Source organism: Mya arenaria, chromosome 3 (assembly GCF_026914265.1).
Source record: "Mya arenaria isolate MELC-2E11 chromosome 3, ASM2691426v1".
Taxonomy (NCBI): domain Eukaryota; kingdom Metazoa; phylum Mollusca; class Bivalvia; order Myida; family Myidae; genus Mya; species Mya arenaria.
The window spans coordinates 49,974,603-49,999,510 of NC_069124.1; the positions used below are offsets into that span (position 1 = coordinate 49,974,603).

Genomic DNA, 24,908 nt, shown 5'->3' on the forward strand with positions numbered 1-24,908 from the left:
ATTTACAATAAGCGAACGGTTTTTTTAAGAAACGCGTTCGACGTCCTGAAAATGATTTAAAGTTGGACTCAAGACTTCTAAGACACCAGTAACGAAACCGACCGATGGTGCTTATTATGTTGCTGGGTTTAATTTATTTTAGTGGGTGGGGAACAGTCTCAAAGCTTTGACACAAACGAGATGCATTGGGATCGCGGCTCACAAAGGTCGTATGCTGCTTGTCAAGGATCACATTGTGAATACGACGCACAAGCATTCCCCGTCCGTACAAAATTTCCGGAAACGTGGATATGGTCAAACCTGACTACCAGGTGTGTTAAAATATACTTTATTTCTAAAATGCCATAGCATGAAAGAAAACTATAAAACATAAGTGGTTCAACCACGTTCCAATAAAAATGTTGGTTTTTCATTGTAAGACAAATACACAGCAGAATAGTTTAGAGGTAAAATGTTGGCTTGCAAATAGTATTAACGTTTAGTGGAACATATATTTTGCGTAATATAATTCTTTTAATTATTTTCCCTATCGAATCGATAAGATTACGTGTTTCCTATTGCGTAGAAAAAGATATAACCTCACAATGACTTATCTTGTATTCCTCTGCAGCTCTTCTGGAGTTGCGACGTTGACAATGGAAGTTCCGGACACCATTACAGACTGGGTGGCGACTGGATTCGCCCTCAACCGAGACTCGGGCATTGGCGTAGCCTCGCAGCCTGCAAATGTAACTACTGATACACTACATCATTAGTAGAAGATTTGTTTTCAATTTTAACATGCATTGTTTGTAATTCACAGGGTATCATTTCGTTTTCGTAACGCCAGGTCACAAACTGGAATAAAGGGATAACGACTACTATCGGAACCCGCTATGTTGAACTCTGTTCTATAGATGTTCTGTTTATTTCCAACTATCAGTTCGTTTTTGTACCGCCAGGTTACAAAAAGGAATAAATGGAAAACAACTACAGTCGAAACTCGCTATTTATAACTCTGTTATCTCGATGTTCTGGTTATGTTGATTTTTGAATGCGTCTGGTTTAGCTTTATCCTTTTTCCATTTTGGTTATATATATATCAAATGTTCGGTATCTCAAGGTATTTCCAAAGTTCCAAAAGACTGGCGTAGTGCGTTTTCACAGTACATAATACATTTACCTTAATATTGATTATTTTTAAAGTTAGTGGTTTAAGAAAGCCGTTATCATAGTATTTGCGTTTTGAAATTGCTATTCGGGATATTGTCCACTAAACATAATTATGCTACCTACTCTATTTCCTCTGGTGACTATACATTGCGACTGTTCTCCTATCTTTCACCAAACATCCACTCCCTTTTTTGAACATGTCGTTTTCCAGGTGACGACGTATCTGCCGTTCTTTGTGAGTCTCCACCTGCCGTTCTCTATCGTCTCCCAGGAGATGGCTGTCATTCAAGCCGTGGTTTTTAACTACTACCCTCACGATCTATATGTAAGTGGCTCGCTACGTGTGATCATTTGTGATGAGTGATCTAAGTTTTACTATGTGTTATTTGAATTATATCAGTTGCCTATGTACGTCTTCAATGTGTCTTGTTTATATGTCTGTGTGTAAGTTTGGCATTAGGGTTCGGTATCACTTTAAGTTAACAAGATCATAATGGATTTATGGCCTGGGTTTTGTACATCTTTTCATTTTGTAATCCCAACAATGGTCTTGGTAAAAGAACGAACTGCGTGTTTAATGGAAAATTGAAATATACAAGTATATTAAAATATATTTAATTAATATTTGTTTTCTTTGAACACATCATCGAACTCGTGTATTTCTGTATGTCTTATCTGGGATTTATATGAAGATATATCATCCTGGTGTTATGTACGGTCGCTATACTACACCGACGTTGTTGAACAAGAATCAACAAAATAAAAGAAAGTAAAATATTAACCAAATTCTTCTAGTTGCGGATCATGAAATTACCGTATTTTTGCCAGTGAAATAGCTAATTTCCGAACTCTTCTGATTTAGGCGAACGTGAAACTGAAGACGTCGAAAGATGCATTCACAAGCATGGAAGTGAATAAGTATGGCGAAGAGGAGGAGGTGAAAGAAGATATTGAGAAATGCATACTTGTGAGTAAATGTATCTAAAAATGCTATGCTGACTTTTTTAATAATGCCGTGCTGTCCACTTTCGTTGTTCGTTTTATATCAAGTAATATATTTACTCAAAATGTGACAATAATCGTATAAATTGACGTATAAATTGACCTACTCAATTGATAAAATAATATTAACGATGTCGGTTGTTCCTACTTATTCTTGAAACATACCTTAGGTTCGTTCTAACGACGCGAGTTCTGCATACTTCGTGATCAAACCTCAGACGATCGGAACAATCAACCTCGAGGTCGAGGCTACCTCCAACATGGGACGCGACACAGTTAGGAGGTCAATAGTTGTCAAGGTAACCGTTCATTGTAAAATAGAATTTCGCTCTCGAAGTTGCTTTTAATCAACGAAATATAAACGATGCTACTATTTTTCCATTAATAAAAAACAAAGTTTTCTTTATTTTGCATTTTTAGACTTGCAATATAATGTGTATATATATTTGTTTTAATCTTTAAGCCTCCGGGTATTGAAAAAGAGGAGAATGTAGCAGCCTTGATTTCCCTGAAATCCGGAGCTAAATTTGAGAAAGAGATTCCAATCATGTACCCGCCGCGTATTGTGCCTGGGTCTGAAAGAGTTCAAGTCACTGTTATCGGTAGGGTGTCTCTTTGAGTGTCTGTAAATACTTCTGCGAAATGCCCCTAATCAATGCCATATTAAAACTGTTGGCTACTCTGTTAGTCCCTGCTTCTTCCATTGTATAGTTGTTTGATCCTATGTCTAAATTTAAGACAACTTCAATGGTCAAACAGAAAAAACTAGTTCAAAACACATGTAACTAACTAACACTGTCAGCAGGTTTGCGACTGTCAATATATCCTAAGGCATCGTACTTTTTCGTTTTAATACCTATGATGGTAAAATGACGTTTTTAAGTGTTTGTGCTTGTTTTGCCTACCCTCAATTTGTCATTTGTTATAACATTAACTATAGGCGACCTTTTCGGACCGTCCCTGGAACATCTGGACAGGTTGTTGCAAATTCCGCACGGGTGTGGAGAACAGAACATGGTCAGATTCGCACCTGCCATCGCAGCCGCTGTGTACCTAAACGCCACTGGGAGATATGACCAGAAGGTTGAGAAAAGGATACAGCACATTATGGAGACTGGTGTGTATACAAATAGTGTTTTCCTTACCGCTGTAACAATCCATTACTTTTTTGTATGTATTCTAGCCCGAGTAGTTTATTCTATTAGGAAATAGGTGTGTATTAGAATTTACTTTATTTCCAGGTTACCAAAGACAGTTAACATACCAGCACCCCTCTGGAGGATTCAGGGCCTTTAATCATCGTGAAGAAATGGGGAGTCTTTGGTATCGAACCATTTTATTTCCTATCTGTTTGCTTCAAGACGTACTGTGTCCATGTCATCAAAAAAGAATACCACCTAGTTACGCGTTCTATTCACTTACCATTTCAATTTCTAACAATTATCATTTTCTTCAAACCAAGTCCACCATCTTCCTAAGGATGTAATTTGTGCTTCGAGGGATCATTTTCAAGAAAGTATTACTTTGATTTGAAACGTAAACGGATCCATACAGTTTAAGTTCAGTTTTCTATTTGTGTATTTGCAGGCTGACGGCCTTTGTACTTCGGTCGTTTGCACAAGCCAACGAGTTTACGTACATTGATCCAGCGGTTGTTGAGCGGGGTGTTCGATTTATTTTAAATAACCAACGCAAGGAAGGATCCTTTAATTCGACCGGTTTCGTTCATAACAAAGCCATGCAGGTACTAAGTGTTTTGATCGTTATTCATGTCACATGTAACATGTATACAAGTGTTAGGATAGAACTTTACATTTGTTCACTCTAACTTGTGGTTGTCGCCATCGAAGATGTTAGATGTTGATCATTTTCATAACAATCGGGCGAACAGCGCTCGTAAAAATAATAAACCTCGCAGCTTATCTCAAAATAGTTAGAATACGTGGAATATATGTTTTGGGGTACGCTTACCTTAACATTGATACCGGCCGAGCTCCGTCTAACTGTTCAACTGCTCACTTCATGACTTTTGAGCTGCACGGGATCACTCTTCCGGGCTCTGTGAATGTTAAAAAAGAAATTTTCGTTTCAAGAGATGCTCATTTATTGCATTGCACATGGTTCGTTTAAAGAGTTGCCCATTTTTTACAGGGTGGTTCGTTTAAAGAGATGCCCATTTATTACAGGGTGATTCGTTTAAAGAGTTGCTCATTTCTTTTAGTGGTTCGTAAAAAATGGTGGTCATTTATTATATGAGATTTTTATGGAGAGTTGCTCAATTCTTACATTGTGATTCGTTACAGGAGATACCCATTTATTACAGAGTGGTTCATTAAAAGAGTTGCCCATTTTTTACAGGGTGGTTCGTTTGAAAACTTTTTCCTTAATTACAGGGTGGTTCGTTTGAAAACTGTTCCTTAATTACAGGGTGGTTCGATTGAAAAATTGTTCATTAATTATAGGGTGGTTCGTTTAAAAAATGCTCATTTATTACAGGGTAGTTCGGTCTCATCAAGCAAAGCACTGGCGGCCTACGTTCTGATTGCTCTCCGAGAAGTACTGGATGCTGAAATCATGGTAACGTGTACTGTTCAGTTAAACAAAATCCACTCAAAACAACATTAATGCACGTCACTGTAACGTCAATTGCAACACGCGGTACAAACGTCAGCAAACAGAGAAAAAGCTATATTCTTCAATATTATTGTTGCAGACAAATCAGACACATATCACAGAGTTACGTGACGCCTTACTGTCAACTTGGTCCTTCATATCGAAAGCCGCTCCCCAGATGACCGAGGAATACGAGATGGCAATTACAGCGTATGCTTTAGTGCGCATGCGCAAAGGAGGGGAGGAAGCCGTTCTTGACAGATTGTCCAAGAGTTTTGACAGAAAGAGCAATGGTAAAAGTATGAAATGGAATGAGCTATATAATGCTAAAAAGGAGGAACCATTTGAAATATATGCGTGTAATAATTGTTGGTCCGAATATATGAGAGCAGGATCATAAAGCTTATTAAAATCATACTTCGTTGTTAACTTGTTATGACGCCTTCAGCTTCTGGTTTTACAGACGGTCTTGTATATTGGCGTCAGTCAACCAAGAGTCAAGAAGTCGAAGTTGCGGCGTACGTTCTTCTTACATACGCACTAAGGCGGGACACAGAGAAAGGACTTCCTATTCTGAGATGGATCATCAAACAGAGATCCCCGTATGGAGGCTACTTCTCCACCCAGGTACTTGATCAAGACTTCTCGTAAACTATATTGTTTCCATGTATGTTGTTTCTCAATGGCAATTTAAGAGCGTTAAACTATTAAACGCCGTCTGTAGATATAGCCCTTTAAACAAAAAGGTTTGTTCAAGTGCGAGCTTGTCAAAGTAGAGTTTAAAGTGACTTTCTTTCATTAGCTGCTCAAAGAATATTGACTTGGATTTATTTATTTATTATTATAAAATAGATCCATTTATTGTGTTCAATTTAATGTGTGAAGTTAAACCCATCTAGTTCTAATTACATGTAGTTATGCACGTATTCATTTAGGTTTACTTTCAATTCAGTTATGTTGCCTTTGTACAATATGTATCATGCTCATTAAATATTGAAAAAATATTAATTGTCATCAATAAATTAAATGTAGAAATACGTATATCGGGCTTGAGACCTTGTACTAGGACGAAAGTAATTATTTTGCCTTTTCGTATTCCATTCTTTTTTGTCATTCGGAGCTCCTCTGCCACTATTATCCAAAACAACCTCGGATGTATATGGACAGTTTACAATGTCAGAAATCGGTACACTTTTACAACGCTGCAAGTAGATCGCGCAGTAATTTCAATTTTGCAGTTAAACTTAATTACTTATCTTTTGCGAGTCTTTATAATGTTTGCAATAATCCACTTCACTGGCAAATAATTTAAACTTATATCTACACATACAAGCCAAAACACTACATTTTATTAATGATATAATTTAAAGTTTTACGAACTACTTCTACTGATTAACCGGCATACAACTGATGTTGTTTTCGATAAAAATGGCCGAGGAGCTGCGAATGACTTATTTGTTCGTTTCTTTTCTACAGCATTGCAAAAGTGTTTCACTAATATAACTTTCTCTAGGATACGGTGATCGCGCTAGAGGGTCTGAGCGAGTTTGCTGCCCAACTGTACACAACGAACGTCAATTTGAACATAACTGTGAGTCAAGCGTATGACTCAGACGAACTCCTAGTGACTCCAGAAAGTATGGATGTGCTGCAGATTCAAGAGGTAAACCATGAATTCAAGAAGTCAAAGCGGGGAAAATGAATCTGCTCAGTGTATTTTGATGATCCCTCAAAAATGGTTAATATAACTTATGTTATATACAAAATAAAATTCAGATCAAATTTGACAGTAAATCATAATTGGAATCAAGGTCAAGACCAATTTATAAGTGGATTGAATATTATTAAAGGAGTTGTCAATGCTCAATTTGAAAATGCGTTATATAACAGGAATCGAGAAATGGAACAATTTATTAGTGAAATGAATATTGTAAGAGAAGTTGGCAATGCTCTTTGTGTATATTTCAGATAGCTCCAGAAACCCGCTCTGTGCATGTAGCAGCTGTAGGAAATGGTATGGCTTTAGTTGAGGTAAGTCATGCCACTTGTCTTGTCATCATTACCGATATTCCATTTGATAATCCCGCTGTATTTGAGTGTTATGTTTGCAGCGCAATTCGTTACCAATCTATTATCAATCCACAATAACCTTTGTCCTTGTGGCATTAATTGAAGGTGTCCACATGTCTACGGGTCAATTTCATAAAGTACCAATTAACATTAAACTACGTAAGGTTTGAGTACTATCTGACATTACCAGTAAGTCTTCTTGTCAAAAAGAGATTTCATTTAGACGTTTCCATTACAACGAAGCTATCCTGGTGTATTTGATGTTATTTTTGCAGCTATTTGAGAGTGCTATAATGGATATTATTAAAACTTCTGGTTCAATTCCCTTTAGATGTTTCAAACGAACCACCCTTGTGTTTTTAGAATGAGTGCCAAACATTTTGCATCAAGGATCAAACCAAAACAACGTTTGGCCCGTGTGCCATTAACAAAACAAGTTAAGGATAATTGTCATAAGTTAACATGTTTTATTAACTATAGAAAGTTTTGATACTTTCTTTTATTATATTGGTTTCATACAGGTGAGCACCTTTTATAACCTTCTGAACGAGGACAAAACGCCCAACTTTGAAGTCCGTGTCTCCACCAACGCCTCCGACACAAGAAAGTTCAACTTGGAAGCTTGCGCGAGGTACGATGGTTTTATTTTAGATTTTATATTCATCACGTATTTTATTTACGGGATATTAAGCTAGGACGCTTTTTGACGTCCTGTATCACGTCGACTGTGATGTGCCAACGCGTATCCGTCGGGTCTCGTGCCCTCGAAGGATGCATCTTTGATACACCGAACATGCTGTGATCCAGGTCGTCAGTAAAGCGACCTTTCGTAATATTCCTTTTTATGAGTTGTCTCCTCTAATTATTTTCATTATCAATCGCATTGCTTTTGTTTAAAGCAACAAAAAGGCACTTAGATTTTGCAGGACGTTTCCGTCATAAATCAATCGCTCGATTGATTCAGTGATTGTTCTTGAATAAATAAAAAAAACAAAAACAACATTACATGAACACTTTCAAAACATGTTCTATGGGAAATATAGTACATTTGCAAAAGCATGTTATTAAAAAGTCAAGTTTATAATTAAAAAAAAATAGTTAAATAAACATCAGTGTGTAAAGAGAAGTACGAAACTATGGTGGCATAATACTGCCGTAAGATAACCTGATAACGTTCGCGAATTGTTTCGTGTTAACTCAATTTTTAGTTATTATTCGAATCCCTAAAACAATAAGTGGTTAACACGAAAATATTCCTGAACGTTAACAGGTTATCTTACGGCAGTTATATGCAACCATACATTACACGTGCTACTATGCTGATACGGGTTTTGTAGGCAACAGAAGCGTCGTACGGATTTTTCAATTCGGCGTTATGTATTTTCACTGTTGAACTTGAAAAAGGAACTTGATATTCATATAATAAATGTACTTATAATCGTCCTTGCATTCACATGACGACACGGCCATTGTCGAGATGTTGTTTTGTTTTAAAATTGCCGTTTACTCCAATTATAATCACGTAAGCTTGCTCGGTTTTGGATTTATCGTAAAGCGTACACTTTTAAACAGTGTTTTATTGTTTTGTGATTGACCCTGACGATAATAACTAAATAAGATGTATGTTAGTGTTCCCAGCTGTATGTTTCTCTTAATTTTCGCTAAAATCATTTGTCAGATGCGAGTTATTTAAGCAAGACATATCGTTACTTTGAAAATACATACTAGTAAGCGATAAAGTGAATAGAACAAGATCCTTAAAATGTTCTGATTCCTCTCCTACAGATGGACGGGCAAGGAAGACAGTGGGATGGTGTTAATAGAGATTGCGTTCCCTTCGGGATACGAACCTGTCCCTATCCATTCCCAGACTCAACCGATCGGTGACAAATATGTCTCTACAAAACGCCGTGAAATGGATGAAGGCCATCTCGTCCTCTATTACTCTAAGGTATACACAAATTGTAAGGGAGGGCAGTCTTAAACATAAAATTCTGCCATTCGGCACTATAGGGATACAACCGAAACAACTTTCCGAAAACTTGCCATTTTCCGAAAACAGCCTCAAATGTATATGGATGTCTTACAATGACGCTGCAAGTAGATCGCGTTGTAATTTTGATTAAGCAGATACGCCTTAGGACATAACTCTTAATTAAGGAATATTAATGGTTTAAATAATACAACACTTCACTGGAAATAAATTTGAACATAGTAATATAAATTACACGTTAACACACTACAATAAATTAATATTGTTATTATTATTTCTACGAAATACTTTTTCTAATGCTCCGGCATTCAATCGACCCAAAATGTTCTAACCATAAATATTAATATGTGTGCTCTTACACGCAGATACACTCATTATTTCCATGTGAGATAACATTGATACATGGTTTTCTTAATTGTATAAATCTTACAGATGGTGGACTCTTGGCACTGTTATCGCGTGGAAGTGCAGAAAGCCAACACGGTAGTGAAGCCCCAACCTGTCCCCGTCACTGTCTTCTCCTATTATGATCCGGGTAAGGGTTATATTGTATGTTGTGTAGTTAAAAGGTATAAATGAATGATTAAATAACTAATTGAATGATTGATTGATTGAATGATTGATTGATTGAGTGATTGATTGATTGATTGGGATTGACGTGAGTGATTTCGGAGTGAGTGAGTGAGTGATTTCGGAGTGAGTGAGTGAGTGAGTGAGTGAGTGAGTGAGTGAGTGAGTGAGTGAGTGAGTGAGTGAGTGAGTGATCGAGTGAGTGAGTGAGTGAGTGAGTGAGTGAGTGAGTGAGTGATCGAGTGAGTGAGTGAGTGAGTGAGTGAGTGAGTGAGTGAGTGAGTGAGTGATCGAGTGAGTGATCGAGTGAGTGAGTGAGTGAGTGAGTGAGTGAGTGAGTGAGTGAGTGAGTGAGTGAGTGAGTGAGTGAGTGAAAATGTTTTTGATGTCCCTTGTTGTTTGACTGCCTGGATTTGTGTTTATAGCAGGCTTTACCTGAATGGTTTGACCCTGTTTTTTTTTTATTCCATTATCATATAAGTATGCATACTCATCCAACAGCTTAACAGACAGTCCATGTTGTATGTTTGTATAGATATGAGCGCGACAACGTTCTACTTGCCGGATGTGCTCAAGAAAGGCGCCATCTGTGACTTCTGCGGTGTTGAGTGCGGATGTGGCTTCGACCCGGATGCCGTACCTAAGGTGCACGAAAATGATATTGCCACATTTTATTATTGTGATATCCTGCCTTTTCGAAACTTTGTGAAAAGCTTCTCTTTTATGATTTTATATATACATAAACATGAAACAGTCTTAACCATTTACGATTACTCATTTCCGATTAATTTTATTTTAATGATAAATAAATAAGGTCGCAAAAAATAAACATTTATAACAGTAACTTTGGCATAACAATTTAATATTTTTTGCAGGAACGCTGTATGTCTGGGTCAATGATGATATACCCGCAAGCGTACCCGCGCCCCGTCATGGAGGTGAATAAGACTCCCTACCCCGGAAGAACCATACAGAACATAACCACATTCGAGGCTTCCATGCAGCGGCTGCGACCCAACAAGTGGCGCCGAGGACAAACAATCCCTGTCATCACACGTACAGGCCAACTTCCGGTGTCGGTTTCCCGTAAAGAGACGTACAGAGGTGGAAACGCCGGTACTGGTGGCTTGATGTACCCAATGCCGTCCGCTAATTACATGAAACGTCAGAGCATCAGAACTGTCGGAAAGGAAGTGCCCATTTATTCTCCAGGAGTATCGCACACACGGACAATCACACGAACCGGAAGTTCGTTGCCAATCTACTCGCCGACAGTGTCGCGGACTCGGACAATATCGAGAACCGGAAGTCACGTCCCAATTTATTCTCCCACTGTGTCCCGAAGACGGACAGTATCGTCTAGACGATCAACTGAGTCTAACATGTACCCTGTCATCTCTTACGGAAAGCAAACCAATGTCGGGGGATAATGATCGACTCAATACTAACAGTAGTTTTATAGACACATCGTATTTGTACACATGTATAAAATGTATTTGTATATATGCATCTGTAATTAATTTATTTATTTAGTATAGTTTACATTCCCTAACTTCTAGTGCATTGCTTGATCCACCTCTTCGAGTGAAAAGTGGGAACGGGGTGCGATCAGTATAATTATACGGGTTGATGATTTGGGAGATAGTATAATAAATAAATAAGGGTTGATGGGCCTGCGAGCAGTAGCATAATCTTAACCGTTGATCGGCAGTATAATTTTTCAAAAAAATCGAGTACAGGTTGTTTATTATTTAAAATACAAAAATGAACATATTTTCGTACATACACATACACATTAGTCTGTCTGTGAGGTATCTACTAGTATTTGCTGAACAGTTCCATGTAAAATTATTTCTAATCTCCAGCCCATGAACACTTATAATTATAATACGATTCCCCACCCAACCAACCCTTATTATTCTACTACTATTTCCCATTCCATATTTTTAAAGCGTTATAAAAATAATAATAATCCCCAGCCCATCAACCGTTATAGTTATGCTATTATTCCTTAGCCCATCAACCCTTATAATTGTACTCATATTATATAACTATACGGTCCCATTCTCAAGCCCATCAACCAAGTATTCTTCTATACCCCAGTCAAATCAACCGTTATAATAGTACATATATTCTTAAGCCCAACAACCCTTATAATTGTACTATGATTATCCAGCCCATCAACCCTCATAATTGTTAAGAGGTAAATACTTGACGGGGCCGCGGGCGGTAGCATGATAACTGGCCCGAGGGTCTCAACGGCCAGCGACGTAGCCGAGGGACGTTATGAGCCCGGGACCAATTATCAGGCAACGGCCCGGCTCCGCGATGTATCAAACTCTTTAATAGTTCTGGCTTCCATAACTTTAATGTTGATATTTTTTTTTGATGTTTACAACACATTAAATAACACGTCCAAAAAGATAATATATAACGTGTTCGCTGAAGTTCTTTAGCTACCTCTTTAATATGTGTTTTCTCTTTTGTAAAGTAACTATATTCTTCTTTATGTTTACATTCAATCCAGTTGTACGATATACACTTACACTCAAATTTAATTTATTTTTTGATAGTAAGCCAATTTGGGAAAAAACAACAACATATTGTTTCCAAATCATTTTCCCACCAATTTAAAGTTTTCAGCAGCATGTGTATCCGAATTTGTTAGGTACGAATCACTGACAATCAGTGACATCTTCCTTTTTATGTTTTGAATTTCACAATTTAGTTTAATAAAAAAAAAACGTAGCAAGAACAACTTTCTATGCTAAAAGTTAAAACAATTACCTCGTCTTGATGTGAACATGTTTGTACAGAATTGTTGTTTTCATGTTAATACAATTTGACCGCTTCGTTTGTTTTGTTTTTGGAATGCCAACGCTGCATAAAAAACCCAGCCTTAATAGTCTTCAAGGGTTATCGAACACTAGCATATTTTCCTAAACTTCATTCGCGTTTGTCTCCCTTTTACGATTTTTATAATTAATCTGTTCAAGCAGATGAAAAAATTGTGATTATTTATTTAAGAGATTGATTTACATTCGCCAAATTGTAAGTAGAAAATTAAATTCACGTGCGAACGTTCTACTACGGGCCGCAAAATGATAATCAATAATCGACCGCAAAACTGATATTTGCCGAATCATGCAAATACTCACGAAAACCCTCAACAAATGTATGTGCTTCTATATTTAGTAGCATATATATTAAACTACTATTATATAGTCAATCAACGTAATAGTTTTACAGGATTTATGCATAACACTATATTAATGTATATAAAACTTTCTCTGGTATATGCATCAGTACTGTATAAACTCTAAATCATCGGAAATTTTAACCAAGATCTTTCCCGTAAGTTTATTAAAAAACACACAACGCAACTTAACGCACGCGTCCAATAAACAATACTATTAAAAGAGTTTAAGTAAAAAATAAAGCGTTTAATGACGTCAACGCCGCACATGGTCAGGACTTGACGTCGGTAGACCAGAACTGAAACAGGTCGCCTGCAGGGCTGGGCTCTGAAAACGCATACTAATTGTTACATATCAACGCTTAAACACACATGGGTTACATACTAAATTTAAATACTTTAATTATTGTTGCATATAGAGTCAGTAAGTGTTGTAGTTTTATATAAAAAAAAATCATATGAAAATGTTTGGTAACAACATCAAAACGGTCTATTGTTATGTCTATATTTTTCAGTTAAATATATGTTTTCTGTTTAAATACTTACTATTTACTGGTTTTGGTGCTGTAAAAGAAAAAAAATACTTTGTATACATATATACAGTATACATGTACGTAACATGTATTATGGTTGGGTTAATTAATTATCAATTTGAATATTTCAGTTCGCGTTGCATTTCTAAAACAACAACTATTGGTAGCTTTAATTTGGTCTTCTCCTAAACAAGCCGTCACGTTCGACAAAATAAGCATCCCATACGTGTCGGCGGTGGTGGTGGTGTTTCCGGTTTCTCTCCCCGGTGAGTCTCGCCCCAGTTCCGATTGTGGCGAACCGGCTGGCCGTAGCACTTTCGGCAGCTAGTGAAGAAGAAATTGGAGATTGTTATGGATGATACAGAATAGTTATGATTATTTTTACGATATTTTCTATAAAAGCTTTAATATCGTCGAAACGTTTAATATATAACATTCATAAACACTCATATTTAACCAGCCAATTGTATAAAAATGGTTATCTCTTATGTTTGGTAAAAAATAGCCAAAAGGTATTTTGATCGACCTATGTTAATCAAAAATCGTTACTATTTACCAATCAAATTACTTAAATGTGTAAACTGGCTAAAAGATAACCTGTCGACAACTTATCCAAGTTTAATACAATTGGCTATAAACTATATATTTACCACATGAAACCCAGAGCAATATCAGGTCTGTAGATATAACCCGACAAAACACCCTTCAGAGCTTTTTGATGTTTGCGGAAACCTCGGTTTTGTAAACCGGAAGTATATACCTGATAAATCCGGCACCGTCCTCGGTGAAGGAGAAGCACATCCAGGTGATGATAACCGCCGTGAGCAGCAGCAGCACACAGGCAGTCGTGAACCACGCAATGTTCCGTCCGTCCTCGAAGAAAGTCCGGTATCTACAGGAAATACACTACAAGTGTTAACGCTTTAAAAATACAACTTTGTAACAGAAATTTGTAAAAGTTAACAATGTTGTTAACGTCATCGTTGTTAACTTTAAAATCTTTACTGTCCTTGAAATTCAATGGATACACTTGTGTTCTACAATATTTCTGACGACATTGAAGACAACAGTTTTATACTTTTGTACTTGATTTAATTATATAAATGAGCACATCATAAAGTATTTCACTTTGAAAGTTGACAACTGTCTTTTTAATCGCGTCGTTCACTTTTCCTGAGCAATCGGCCAAATGATTGGTAATTTATTCATTGACCATACCCTGTAAGTTTGCTGGTGCTTCTAACTTTATTGTTTATGTCCCCTGTATAAATCGTACCTATCAGTGGTTGTTGTAGTAGAAGTGGTGGTGGTCGGGGTAATTGTGAGTTCCACGGTGGTGCTGGTCGACTTGCTTCCTCCGTCCGTAGCGATCACGTCGAAGCTGACGGTAACACTTTGACCCAGTGGTGTGATGGACGTCTTCACGAACACCTGACCGCTCTGGTCGATCACGAAATATTCGTCAAGTAAAGCCGACTGGTCTAAGCTGAAATAATTGTTCAGTGTGTCCAAGAAAAAATCATTTCATATGCGTCTTCTTCAATTAAGGAAAAAAAGATATTTTGCAAAAAATATATTATCTTACCTATATGTGATGGCACCGTAAGTTCCTAAGTCGGCATCAGTGGCGGTAGCGGTGTTGACCATGCTCCCGACGGTGCTGTACCCCGACAGGAACCAATTGTAAGGCGTCCCCGAGAAAATTGGTTCGTTATCATTGATATTGTCTGGAAAGAAGTCGTGGTTCATTTAGTGCTGTGTTTGCGTGATTTATGCCGTTATTGAGACCCCTTTTAGAAGATATTTCTGCGTCTTCAACCCAGCGGTTAAATAAACAATCGAACACCCACAATAACGTTCTTGACACCCCAGCGTATTTATAACATACAGTCGAACCCCGTTGGCTCGAACTCGCAGGGACCGGCGAAAACACCTCGAGCCTCAGATCATTCGAGCCAAGCAGGATAGTTCTACCTTAAGTATAAACAATCGGTCCTTTACATCTAGTTCGAGCTAACGAGGAATTCGAGACAAGCGAGTACGAGCCAACGAGGTTCGACTGTATATGATATGATATGACGAGGATGGCACACAAATACACTTTGACAAAAAGTGATAACAGTGTGTTAGACATAAAATAACTAAGCCTGTATAGCGGAACTTTGTTATACAATAAAAATGGTACGTCATATATGCTACGTCGGAAGGCAACATTTTGCTTAAAATGAATACTGAAAACAAAGAAGATTTTTCTTTTCTTCACCTTTTTAAATGACTCAAAGGCCGGTCTATGCTGCTTAAAGAGCGCCACCTTCGTTTTATTACCGGTGTTCGCTTAGGTGATAAGTTTCCTCAAACACTTCGACAAATATGTTTCCAAACTAATGTTTTGACAGTGCTCCATCAGGCGGCGGTTTAGTGTAAAGGTTTGTCGAAGTGTTTTCAGAAACTAGACTTTCAATCAAACTTTGGAAAAAGACCAAAGGCGGGGCTCTGTAAGTGGCATAGACTGTGTTATGTTTCATTTAAAATGGTGAAGAAATAGTGAAGTTATTTCTGTTTAAAGTCTTTATTCCAAGCAAAATATTCGCATAAAACATTCTGATTATAAGCGTTTTTAAAATTTTACGGTGTTGGAACAAAAAAATACGTCGGTTATATCATAATTGACTTAGTGATTGGCTATACTTGGCAAAAATCTAACATATAGTAATTGCGAGCGAGGCGGTGTCCGTGCGGTTGCCGCTGTCTGTGACGGTGACGGTACAGCTCACTGACGTCGGGTAGAAGTTCGGGTCGTCGACATCATATTCCGTCGAATAGCTGAGGACGCCAGCTGGGCTTATCAGGAAGTAGCCGGTGTCTGTGCCACAGTCGAACGTAAAGGTTGTCGTGTCGTTGACGTCGTCGTCAATGATAGTGTAGCCAAAACTTTGAAGTAGGGTGTTCACCTGTAGATAATAGAGGAAGTTCGAACTTTAAATAATCATGATTCACATGCGTGCGTGCGTGCGTGTGTTCGTGCGTCGTAAAGTTTGTGTTCATGCGTGCTTGCGAACATGCATGCGTAAGTTTTTGTGCATACGTGCGTGAAATTATTTGTGTGTGCTTAAATCATTTTATAACTCCAACCTCCAACATTTTTTCGGAAACTTCATCAAATATTATAAGTTACGGGGGCTCGAACCCGTGTATGGTTTCCTGCGCCCCGTATATCCCATATCGGGTCACCTACTAACCCCGTAACGTATATATCACGTCGACAACCTGTTTACATGTTTAATGTTTTATTTATTCATCGGAATCAGAAAATAGACGTCATTTTTGTATAATATAAATTTGGTGACCCAATATGGAAAAATATGGGGTCACCGCGTGACCAGTCCTGGACCAATGGCGTTACTTCATTAATGTTGGAGGCGTGATATATAAGCTGGTGGCTTGTAAGACGATTGTCCACACAACAAAAGAGAATTATGAATGTCGCCAAGTCAGTAAATAACTTACCGCACCCTCGTCCGCAGCGACGGTGTACGCATTCTGCGGGAACGCCGGCGCCTCGTTGACATCAACGACGTCAAAGGTGACAGTGGCGGCGGAGCTATCTTGGCCATCACTGCACGTGACTGTACACGCAAATGACGTCATCATGGCGGCGTCCAGGGTCTCGTAGTTGATAATGGATGATGTCGTCGATATGACGCCAGCTATTTAAAGAAGCACAGAAAGATACATATGTGGTACAAATGGGCACGCTATGGTCGCATCTTGCGAAACATTCGTTTAACTAATTTAAGCGAATGGTGCTCTTTAAATGCAACCTACATTGACAGCCAAACAAATTGCATGTAGGCAATCAGGAAGCACTAGGTTAAATCATGAATAATTATAACTTTCGCGGGTTTTTAAAAGTAGGCCTACTTTCACTCATCCCATACTCTGCGTCAGATTTTGCGTTGACATTGTGTCAGCCAATGAGGATGTATTCTAAGTCAATTACAAGGCAGTACCTAACAATCCTTGATGTTTTTGTTTGTGTTGTTCTGTGCTCTATGTCTATGACGTTAACCCTGTCCCATAAAACATGTTTTATGTTTAAACTTTTGGCTACTGAGCTTGTTTCTGTAGTTTTTCGCATAACAATAGATAACCTGAATTAAAACCTCTGGCCATTCTTCATTATAAAGATTTTTATTTCAAGTCATCTAATTATAACATATTTTCGGAGTATTAAAAAATCCCTGTAATACTGAGGATCTTTAAGACACGCTTTAAAAATGGGATGACATAGATGAGATCCCCAGCATAATCTCTGCAACTAAAGACACGGCAACACATAACTATTGAAATATCACATACACGAGGGTACCACAGTGAAGAAGGTGGACCCTGCTGAGGGTTCGCACACCATGGTGAAGCTTTTGGGGTCGCCGGCGTCCGTGTCCGTGCACGTTGCGGTCTCTAGTGGCGTGTCGGAAACAGTGTTCTCGTTTACCGCCACTGTGTTACCAAGATTCGTCAACTGGGGGACTGCGTTGATGTCTGCAGGAAAAGACAATAATTCAATGTTGAACCTCTGCATAGAAACATGTTTCACATTACCGCATGTTCAGTTCCTTTTAGAACTTTCCTTTAGTGTTTACCTTCTCAGATAGTGTTGGTTTATACTGATTTGTTTTATATCACTTGTAAAGATTATTAATCACTGTCGAGTCCGTTTCCTGGGCAGAAACCAGCACTGTGACCTTTTTGAAAGGCCCTTTATAAAAGAACCCTAGTGATCGAACCCAGGATATCTGGAGTAAGAGACGGGCACCACTAAACCACTCTAACCATCAACTAGGAATGCGGCTGGCATATTAGACTCCTCACTATATATTCTGAGAGTTATTCAATTTAATGTTAAGCTTTATTTTCTAATACATTTTTGTCTGACAAACTATTATAAACTTTTTACATCATTAATTTAAATTTATTGTTTCCATCTTCAAATTTCGAATATACAGTTTATTTATACAATATCATGCGCTTTGAGTCCGCACTAAAGTATAAGCCCATACCTGTTTATGTTTAAGTATTATAAAATCGACCAACTTTGATTAATTTGATAATGTGCATTAATAGGAATCCCTTTTATTTCATTTTATTTATTTTTTTATTTGGAAAGTACAAAACATTTACAAACCAGGTAAATTTACATCTTTACATACACATATAATATAAAAGGTATTTCTATTTTCTACTGTACTAATGAATAGTTTGGTTGATTTGATAATCCTTAAAAATAAACACATAACATTTATAATAGTTTGCCAGACATAAAAATGTATCAGAAAATAAGGCTATTAAAGCACTGAATTGCAGAACTCTCAGTCGTAAAGGAAAGCAGATCCCCTAGCATAATTATATTGTGAGCATTATGTCGGCCGCAGTCCTAGTTGAAGAATGAGGCATTATTATTTCCAATATCAGTTCAATCCAAAATAAGGCCTAAAATGCATTTGGTTCGGGTTACGAAATAGGCGCCGACCCTACCGTTTTTATAGTCAGTTGGTAAAAGAAATGAAAAACTAAAAAAAAAAATTTATAAGTGTGATCTCATATGTAGTTTAAAACCCTGAACGCCTTATACAAAAGACTACTTTAACACCATTATCCAATGATGAAAATAACGTTCTTATATAAAACCTGATAAAAATGCCTACAGACCCTACCCATTTTAAAAAAGGGTGTAACCCTAACCAAACCATTTTATTTTATTGTTTGGCCTATGAACGGTTGATCCTTAATAAAAAAATTAGTGGTGAACTTTAAAGTGACACTCTTATTCAAAATCAATGCATACACATGTAAAAAAAACCATAAATTTGAGTGATACACCCTCAACTTCTTTCTGAATAATGCATTTATGGAAAATGTTAATTACTATTAACAATGTTGTAACTGTGTATTTAATAGCTGAAAACGCAAAAATATTAAACGATTGGTGAATGCTAAAAGATTTACTGCAATCTACTATGGTCTCATAAGGTAGCAATACCGTGTTTTCTGCACATGTCTTTTAAATTAAACTTGGTGTCCTTCATCCTTTTTGGTATATTAAAACAACTGTATTAAATTTGTTAAATTTTATTTGGGAATAATAGTGCACCTTTAAGAATGGAAGTACCTAATTTCATGATGGTACTTTAAGGAGCACAACACGTTATTTTTTCAATATATATAAGACATTCTTTTAATAGCTAAGAAAACAAAAGAACAAACCAGTAACAAGAACACTGAGAGTTTGTGGTATCCCCGTGCCGTACGGGTCCCTAGGCGTGACCGTGACGTCATAACCCACTTCCGTTATCGTGCTGGCGTCGCTTTTCAATTGTATCTGTCCCGCTGCAAAAAAATATGCAAACAAAAGTCGATTCCAATAACAAAAAAAAAAAGTTTATATACGATTTGATTTGCGTTGCGAGTTGAGTTGATCAACGTTAACTTGCGGAACATGGTGATTTCATTCGTCCGGAATCGTACATTAAAACGCTCGACAGAGATGTGTCAATCAGTCAAATGAAAAAAACGGTATGTGCAATTATAAGCATAGCATGTTGTTGTTGTTGTTTTTTAATTCAAATTAAATGGCCTACAGCAAACATGTAGGTCACTTACAGTCGAATATTTCGAAAGGGCAGCCGGTGGGGTCGCAAACCATGGTCAAGGTCACCTGGTTGCTTTCCGGGTCAGTAACGTCAACGTGAAACACAGTGTAGCCCGCAGACTTTGAAGTAGACAAGGTCGCCGTGTCTTAAAGAAAGAATTGAGGTGAATTCTTTAAATAGCAAGTTAGGAGGCAGTTGTAAGAAATATTGGGTAAAAAACGACATACTTTTTCAGAACCTCCTTTTTCACCAAAAGCAAACAAACATTAAGTAGAGTTTTTTTTGGCAAGAGTTTTAGTGCAGTAGCTAAGTAGTTCAACTGAAATTTATTGTTTCATTTAAAAAAAATAACACATTTAAAAAGACGATTGACAATATCTTAGTAAAATCTGTATTAAAATCAGATTGCCTCTGTACCGGGGAGGTTGTTGATGACTGGCACGAGGTTCTCCTCTATGTAGACGGTGTATATGTCCTGTGCCGTGTTGCCCGTGCCGTCGTCACACTCAACGTCAAGAACGTATGTAGCTGTGGCGTCATAACTGTACACGCCGCCTGATGCAGTGTATATACCCCACTCTGCAAGGGACATCAGTGCTTGCATTCAATATTGGTCTTAATTGGATCAAAGAACGATGTAGCTAATCGGATAACTTGTTATTAATAATCGACCAATAGAGTGAATAAAGTCAATGATGTATGAAAATAATTTTAACTTAAATGAAAACTGAATAAAGACCATATATAGCATTAACATCTGATGTGCGTTTATAGTTAGTGAATTACGCGACTTTATAAAGAGGTTCCGATTTACACAAGGAACAGTGTTTATCTATATGGAAAATAATTACGTTAAACTGACTATATCGAGTGTATATCTTTTAAAACCCAAGACGTCGTGGTGTAAGCCAGCTGTTTTAATAACGCTATTAGGATATTTTTTTTATGTACGCACTGGATGTAGTGGAATCATATTTCATCCGAAAGTCAGAGTTGGCCGCGTTGTTCGGTGTCGTTTTCACTCCGAAAACGCACGTTATATCATCGTTGACGTCAGCGTCCGTGACGTCGATACTGAGCAGAAGAAACTCGGTGCTGGTCGTCTCAGCTAAGGTGTATGCGTCTGGTAGGTTGTTGATTACAGGAGAAGTCTAAAGATCAACCGGTCATCAATTAGATTTTATAAATATTATAAGAATAAGGGGGAAATATAAAGAAAAACGATCATAATCATCAAAATACTTATCCTGATCATTGCCTTCATCACTTTCCTCCTTTAGCTCACCCATGACACATGGTCAGGTTGTTGTTGTCATCATCATCGTCGTCGTCGTAGAAAAACATAATATTGCTATCAAACCCCCTATTAATCATCCTCATCATTCCATCCTCCTCCTCCACCTTCTCATCATCATCATCATCATCTTCATCATCATCATCATCATCATCATCATCAGCAGCAGCAGCAGCAGCAGCAGCAGCAGCAGCAGCAGCATCATCATCATCATCATCATCATCATCATCATCATCATCATCATCATCATCATCATCATCATCATCATCATCAACAAACTCATCATCATCATCATCATCATCATCATCATCATCATCATCATCATCATCATCATCATCACGCAGCACCATCACCACCACCAAATACCTATAATAGCCACACAATAATACTGATACTGATATAATGGTAGTGACACTATACCTAAATAACAAGACTAACCTGGCCAAAAGTAAGTCCACAAAAAACACACAAAACACACAGACGTCTCAAATTCATATCAAGTGTATCCATGTTTTCCAGTCTACATGTTCAACTTAATGTGTCTTTCATAAGAAAGTGAAAACTTTCCAAACAAGTCCTATCTATGGCCACATACTAAGCAAATCAAACCTTAATGATAATCATTTTTTAAATGTTTTCTTAAAGGATTGTAAAAAGTAAATAAACAAAATATGTACAACTGCGTTTTATAAGGAGAACTATTTAAAAACTCCTTCAGTCTTGTGTACGTAAATGCGGGCATGAAATGTAAATAATGAAAATTTAGGAGTAAGATTTTTCAATAGGCATTGAAATTCATTGAAATGGTCCTTTTAATTGTCACCATCAATATGAAAATCAACATTTATCAATGCCTGAATAATGGAATTTAATAATCCAATATTATGTAGGCAAAGTATTTGTTCAGTTTTGTTGAAGGAAAAGTCATTATGCTGGATTTCCAAATATAAAGCATCAAAAGACATACCTGGGGACCTATATTGAGTTCTTAAGGTCATTATACACTTGATGAATATCAAATAAGTTTCTTAAAATAAGTTCAAAGCAAGATAAGTTACAGTGGCGTAAGATATGCCAACGACAGCGACTAATCAGGCAGATCAGTGCCTTATGCTGTTACACCGTATATAGTTCACATACAGAATGTAATCTTGGATAAAGCTACCCTGGTTCTTTAACATGCACCAGCGTATAGCACTGTCACAGCTTCCTAGTCAAATAGCCCCCAAGTCAAAAAGCCCCCATATTGGTCAAATAGCCCCCACTCACATTTTAAAATTTAAAAATAGCCCCCCAAAAATGCCCCCCCCCCTTTTTTTGCTTTTTTTATTTATGTATGTATGCATACTTATGTTATCCCCCCCAAAAAATAAACCATTATTTTTACAAAATGAAGTGCAATTAACATTATTTGTAATGTAAAAAAATCCAATATACACTTAAAAAATTGTCATCCAGCACCACATTCATGAACTCATTTCTACAATGAAAGCTTTAGTAACAATCAATCATTTTATAGTAAATCTAAATTGTAATTAAAAATATCAAAGAGAAGGTGTGCAAACTAAATTATTTGAAGTCAGTTATTAAGCTAAGTGTGAACCGACTTGACAACTTGAATCTTTCTTCAAAGGATTATTGCACAATGTGATAATTTAGATGCCCTATCTTCTCTAATTAATAAGTCTTTAATATGTGCAAATTATTTTTTTATATTTTAAAACATTTTACTTATCAAAAAATGTTATTGTTTGATTAACAATTATGTAAATGCAATATATCTTAAAAATATTACAACTTACCTTGAAATATAAATACAAATATCTTAAAAATATTACAACTTACCTTCAAATAGACATTCAACTAGCTTAAAAATATTACAACTTACATTCAAATATCTTTAAAATATTACAACATACATTCAAATATCTTAAAAATATTACAACTTACCTTCAAATATAATTTCAAATAAAACAAGAGCTGTCACAGAGACAGCGCGCTCGACTATTCTGCCGCTTTTCAGTGTAAGGATTGAAAAGTTATGGCAAAACATGCATGGATCACTGTTAGATTAGATTTCAATGCAATATTAACATAAATGTGGTAACATGCAAAATTTTAACAAGAATTTTTAAGTCTAATAATAAAGGGCCATTATTTGCAAAATACAGTTATCAAACTTGGTTATTCAATTTGGTTGGGTGGTTGAATACCATTGTATAAAGTCTCAATGCAATACATCAAGTAGTTGCTGAGATATAATCCTATGTGTGCTCACATGCAAGACCTTAACCAGAATTTATAAGTCGCATAATAAAGGGGCAAAAATTATATAATATGAAAGATAGAGTTATCTTTCTTGATTAAATCAGAGGGTTAAATGGTTGGGAGCCTGTGTGTAAAGTTTCAATGCAATACATGATGTATTGACACAAAAGTGGTTATATGTAAAACCTTAACCAGAATTTCTATGTCAAATAAAAAAAGGGGCCATTATTTGAATTTAATTCGAACTAGAGTTATCTTATCAGGTTATTTAAGTATATTGGATGGTTGAGTCCCATTGTATAAACTCTCAATACATCAAGTAGTTGCTGAGATATTAACCTATGTGTGGTTACATGCAAAACCTTAACCAGAATTTCTAAGTCAAATAATAAAGGGCAATTATTTTGCATTAAATGCAAACTAGAGTTATCTTACTTGGTTAATTAAGTACGTTGGATGGTTGAGTACCATTGTATCAAGTCTCAATGCAATACCTCAAGTAGTTGCTGAGATATTAACCTACGTGCGCTTGCACGCAAAACCTTAACCAGAATTTCTTAGTTGAATAATAAAGGGCAATTATTTATATTAAATGCAAACTAGAGTTATCTCACTTGGTTAATTAAGTAGGTTGGATGGTTGAGTACCATTGTATCAAGTCTCAATGCAATACCTGAAGTAATTGCTGAGATATTAACCTATGTGTGCTTGCGAGCAAAACCTTAACCAAGGTCTGATGCCAACGCCAACGCTAACGTCGACGCCAACGCTTGGGTGAGTAGTATAGCTCTCCTTATTCTTTGAATAGTCGAGTTCAAAAGGAGTTGGGGCTATTTGACCAAAATGGGGGCGTTTTGACCAAATTGGGGGCGTTTTGACTATTTTTTTCCAAGTGGGGGCTATTTGACCAAAAGTGTGGGGGCTATTTGACCAAAATGGGGGCTATTTGACTTGGGTCTAAATTTGACCAGGTTCCCTGTCACACAGCCCCCATTTAATTTTCCCTCCCAGTTGATGATTAGTATTTTCCTAGTTGTGCAGCAGGGAATCGAACCTGTGACACCTGGTTTGATCTTCAACCCATTTTGTGCTTTGCTTGACATCCCATTTATATTAATTTAGTTGTGATTGAAACATGAACTATTGCTTTGCAGCCCCTGTTGGATTGCCCCGACCTCAAAGTGTGACATTGACCTTTAAGCTGACATTAATGTTATGCACAAAACACCATGGTGCGCTATATTTTTCTCAAATTCTATTTTTTATTAATAAACACAGATGATGCTAAAACATTACATATAGATGTACTTTGCATTTGACAGGTTTCATTGACCTCCAGGTATGACCTTGACCTGAGACGATAGTGTTAGTACAGGCCAGAGATTAATTGAAATCACACAGTTATGACTGAGACATGATCTTTAAAAGGATGGAATGTCATGACCCATCATATATGCCATATCCCTACAAAAATGAGGCCAGCATTTGAAATATACCTTACAAGTTTTTGTTCGAAAAGGTCATGTTTTTTTTAAAAACACAGAAATCAAGACTTGTGCATGTTTTT

The 24,908-nt window shown here is 36.9% G+C and overlaps 2 protein-coding genes across 2 annotated transcripts; one reads left to right on the forward strand and one right to left on the reverse strand.

Moving 5' to 3' along the window:
• The first annotated feature begins 163 nt into the window (after nucleotides 1–163).
• Nucleotides 164–12,252, forward strand: LOC128226911 (CD109 antigen-like). Its single transcript, XM_052937023.1, has 19 exons — nucleotides 164–311; nucleotides 611–728; nucleotides 1,364–1,477; nucleotides 2,015–2,119; nucleotides 2,325–2,453; nucleotides 2,618–2,756; nucleotides 3,095–3,271; nucleotides 3,396–3,477; nucleotides 3,742–3,898; nucleotides 4,651–4,731; nucleotides 4,868–5,060; nucleotides 5,231–5,394; nucleotides 6,281–6,430; nucleotides 6,736–6,798; nucleotides 7,359–7,468; nucleotides 8,623–8,788; nucleotides 9,263–9,365; nucleotides 9,936–10,045; nucleotides 10,276–12,252. Exons 1-19 carry the CDS (start codon nucleotides 181–183, stop codon nucleotides 10,828–10,830), a joined length of 2,847 nt encoding a protein of 948 aa, XP_052792983.1. The 5' UTR covers nucleotides 164–180; the 3' UTR covers nucleotides 10,831–12,252.
• A 417-nt stretch (nucleotides 12,253–12,669) lies between these two features.
• LOC128227440 (protocadherin Fat 4-like) lies at nucleotides 12,670–21,777 on the reverse strand. The gene is made up of 14 exons (XM_052937985.1): nucleotides 21,512–21,777; nucleotides 20,735–20,930; nucleotides 20,197–20,358; nucleotides 19,790–19,924; nucleotides 19,394–19,516; nucleotides 17,489–17,671; nucleotides 16,637–16,836; nucleotides 15,834–16,080; nucleotides 14,715–14,856; nucleotides 14,406–14,615; nucleotides 13,890–14,021; nucleotides 13,356–13,453; nucleotides 13,143–13,160; nucleotides 12,670–12,924 (listed from the first exon to the last, which is right to left on the reverse strand). The coding sequence occupies exons 1-14, from the start codon at nucleotides 21,581–21,583 to the stop codon at nucleotides 12,869–12,871; spliced, it is 1,974 nt and encodes a 657-aa protein (XP_052793945.1). The 5' UTR covers nucleotides 21,584–21,777; the 3' UTR covers nucleotides 12,670–12,868.
• Between the last annotated feature and the right edge of the window lie 3,131 nt (nucleotides 21,778–24,908).

Bases quoted from the DNA above. Each gene is read 5' to 3' on its own strand.
- LOC128226911 (XM_052937023.1), top strand. From the start codon at position 181: ATGCATTGGGATCGCGGCTCACAAAGGTCGTATGCTGCTTGTCAAGGA. The intron at 5,395-6,280 runs GTACTTGATCAA...AACTTTCTCTAG, and splicing joins GAGGCTACTTCTCCACCCAG to GATACGGTGATCGCGCTAGA. The intron at 9,366-9,935 runs GTAAGGGTTATA...ATGTTTGTATAG, and splicing joins CTTCTCCTATTATGATCCGG to ATATGAGCGCGACAACGTTC.
- LOC128227440 (XM_052937985.1), bottom strand. From the start codon at position 21,583: ATGGATACACTTGATATGAATTTGAGACGTCTGTGTGTTTTGTGTGTT. The intron at 14,857-15,833 runs GTTAGATTTTTG...ACTTCTTTCCAG, and splicing joins CTCGCTCGCAATTACTATAT to ACAATATCAATGATAACGAA. The intron at 13,454-13,889 runs GTATATACTTCC...CTTCTTCACTAG, and splicing joins GACGGTGCCGGATTTATCAG to CTGCCGAAAGTGCTACGGCC.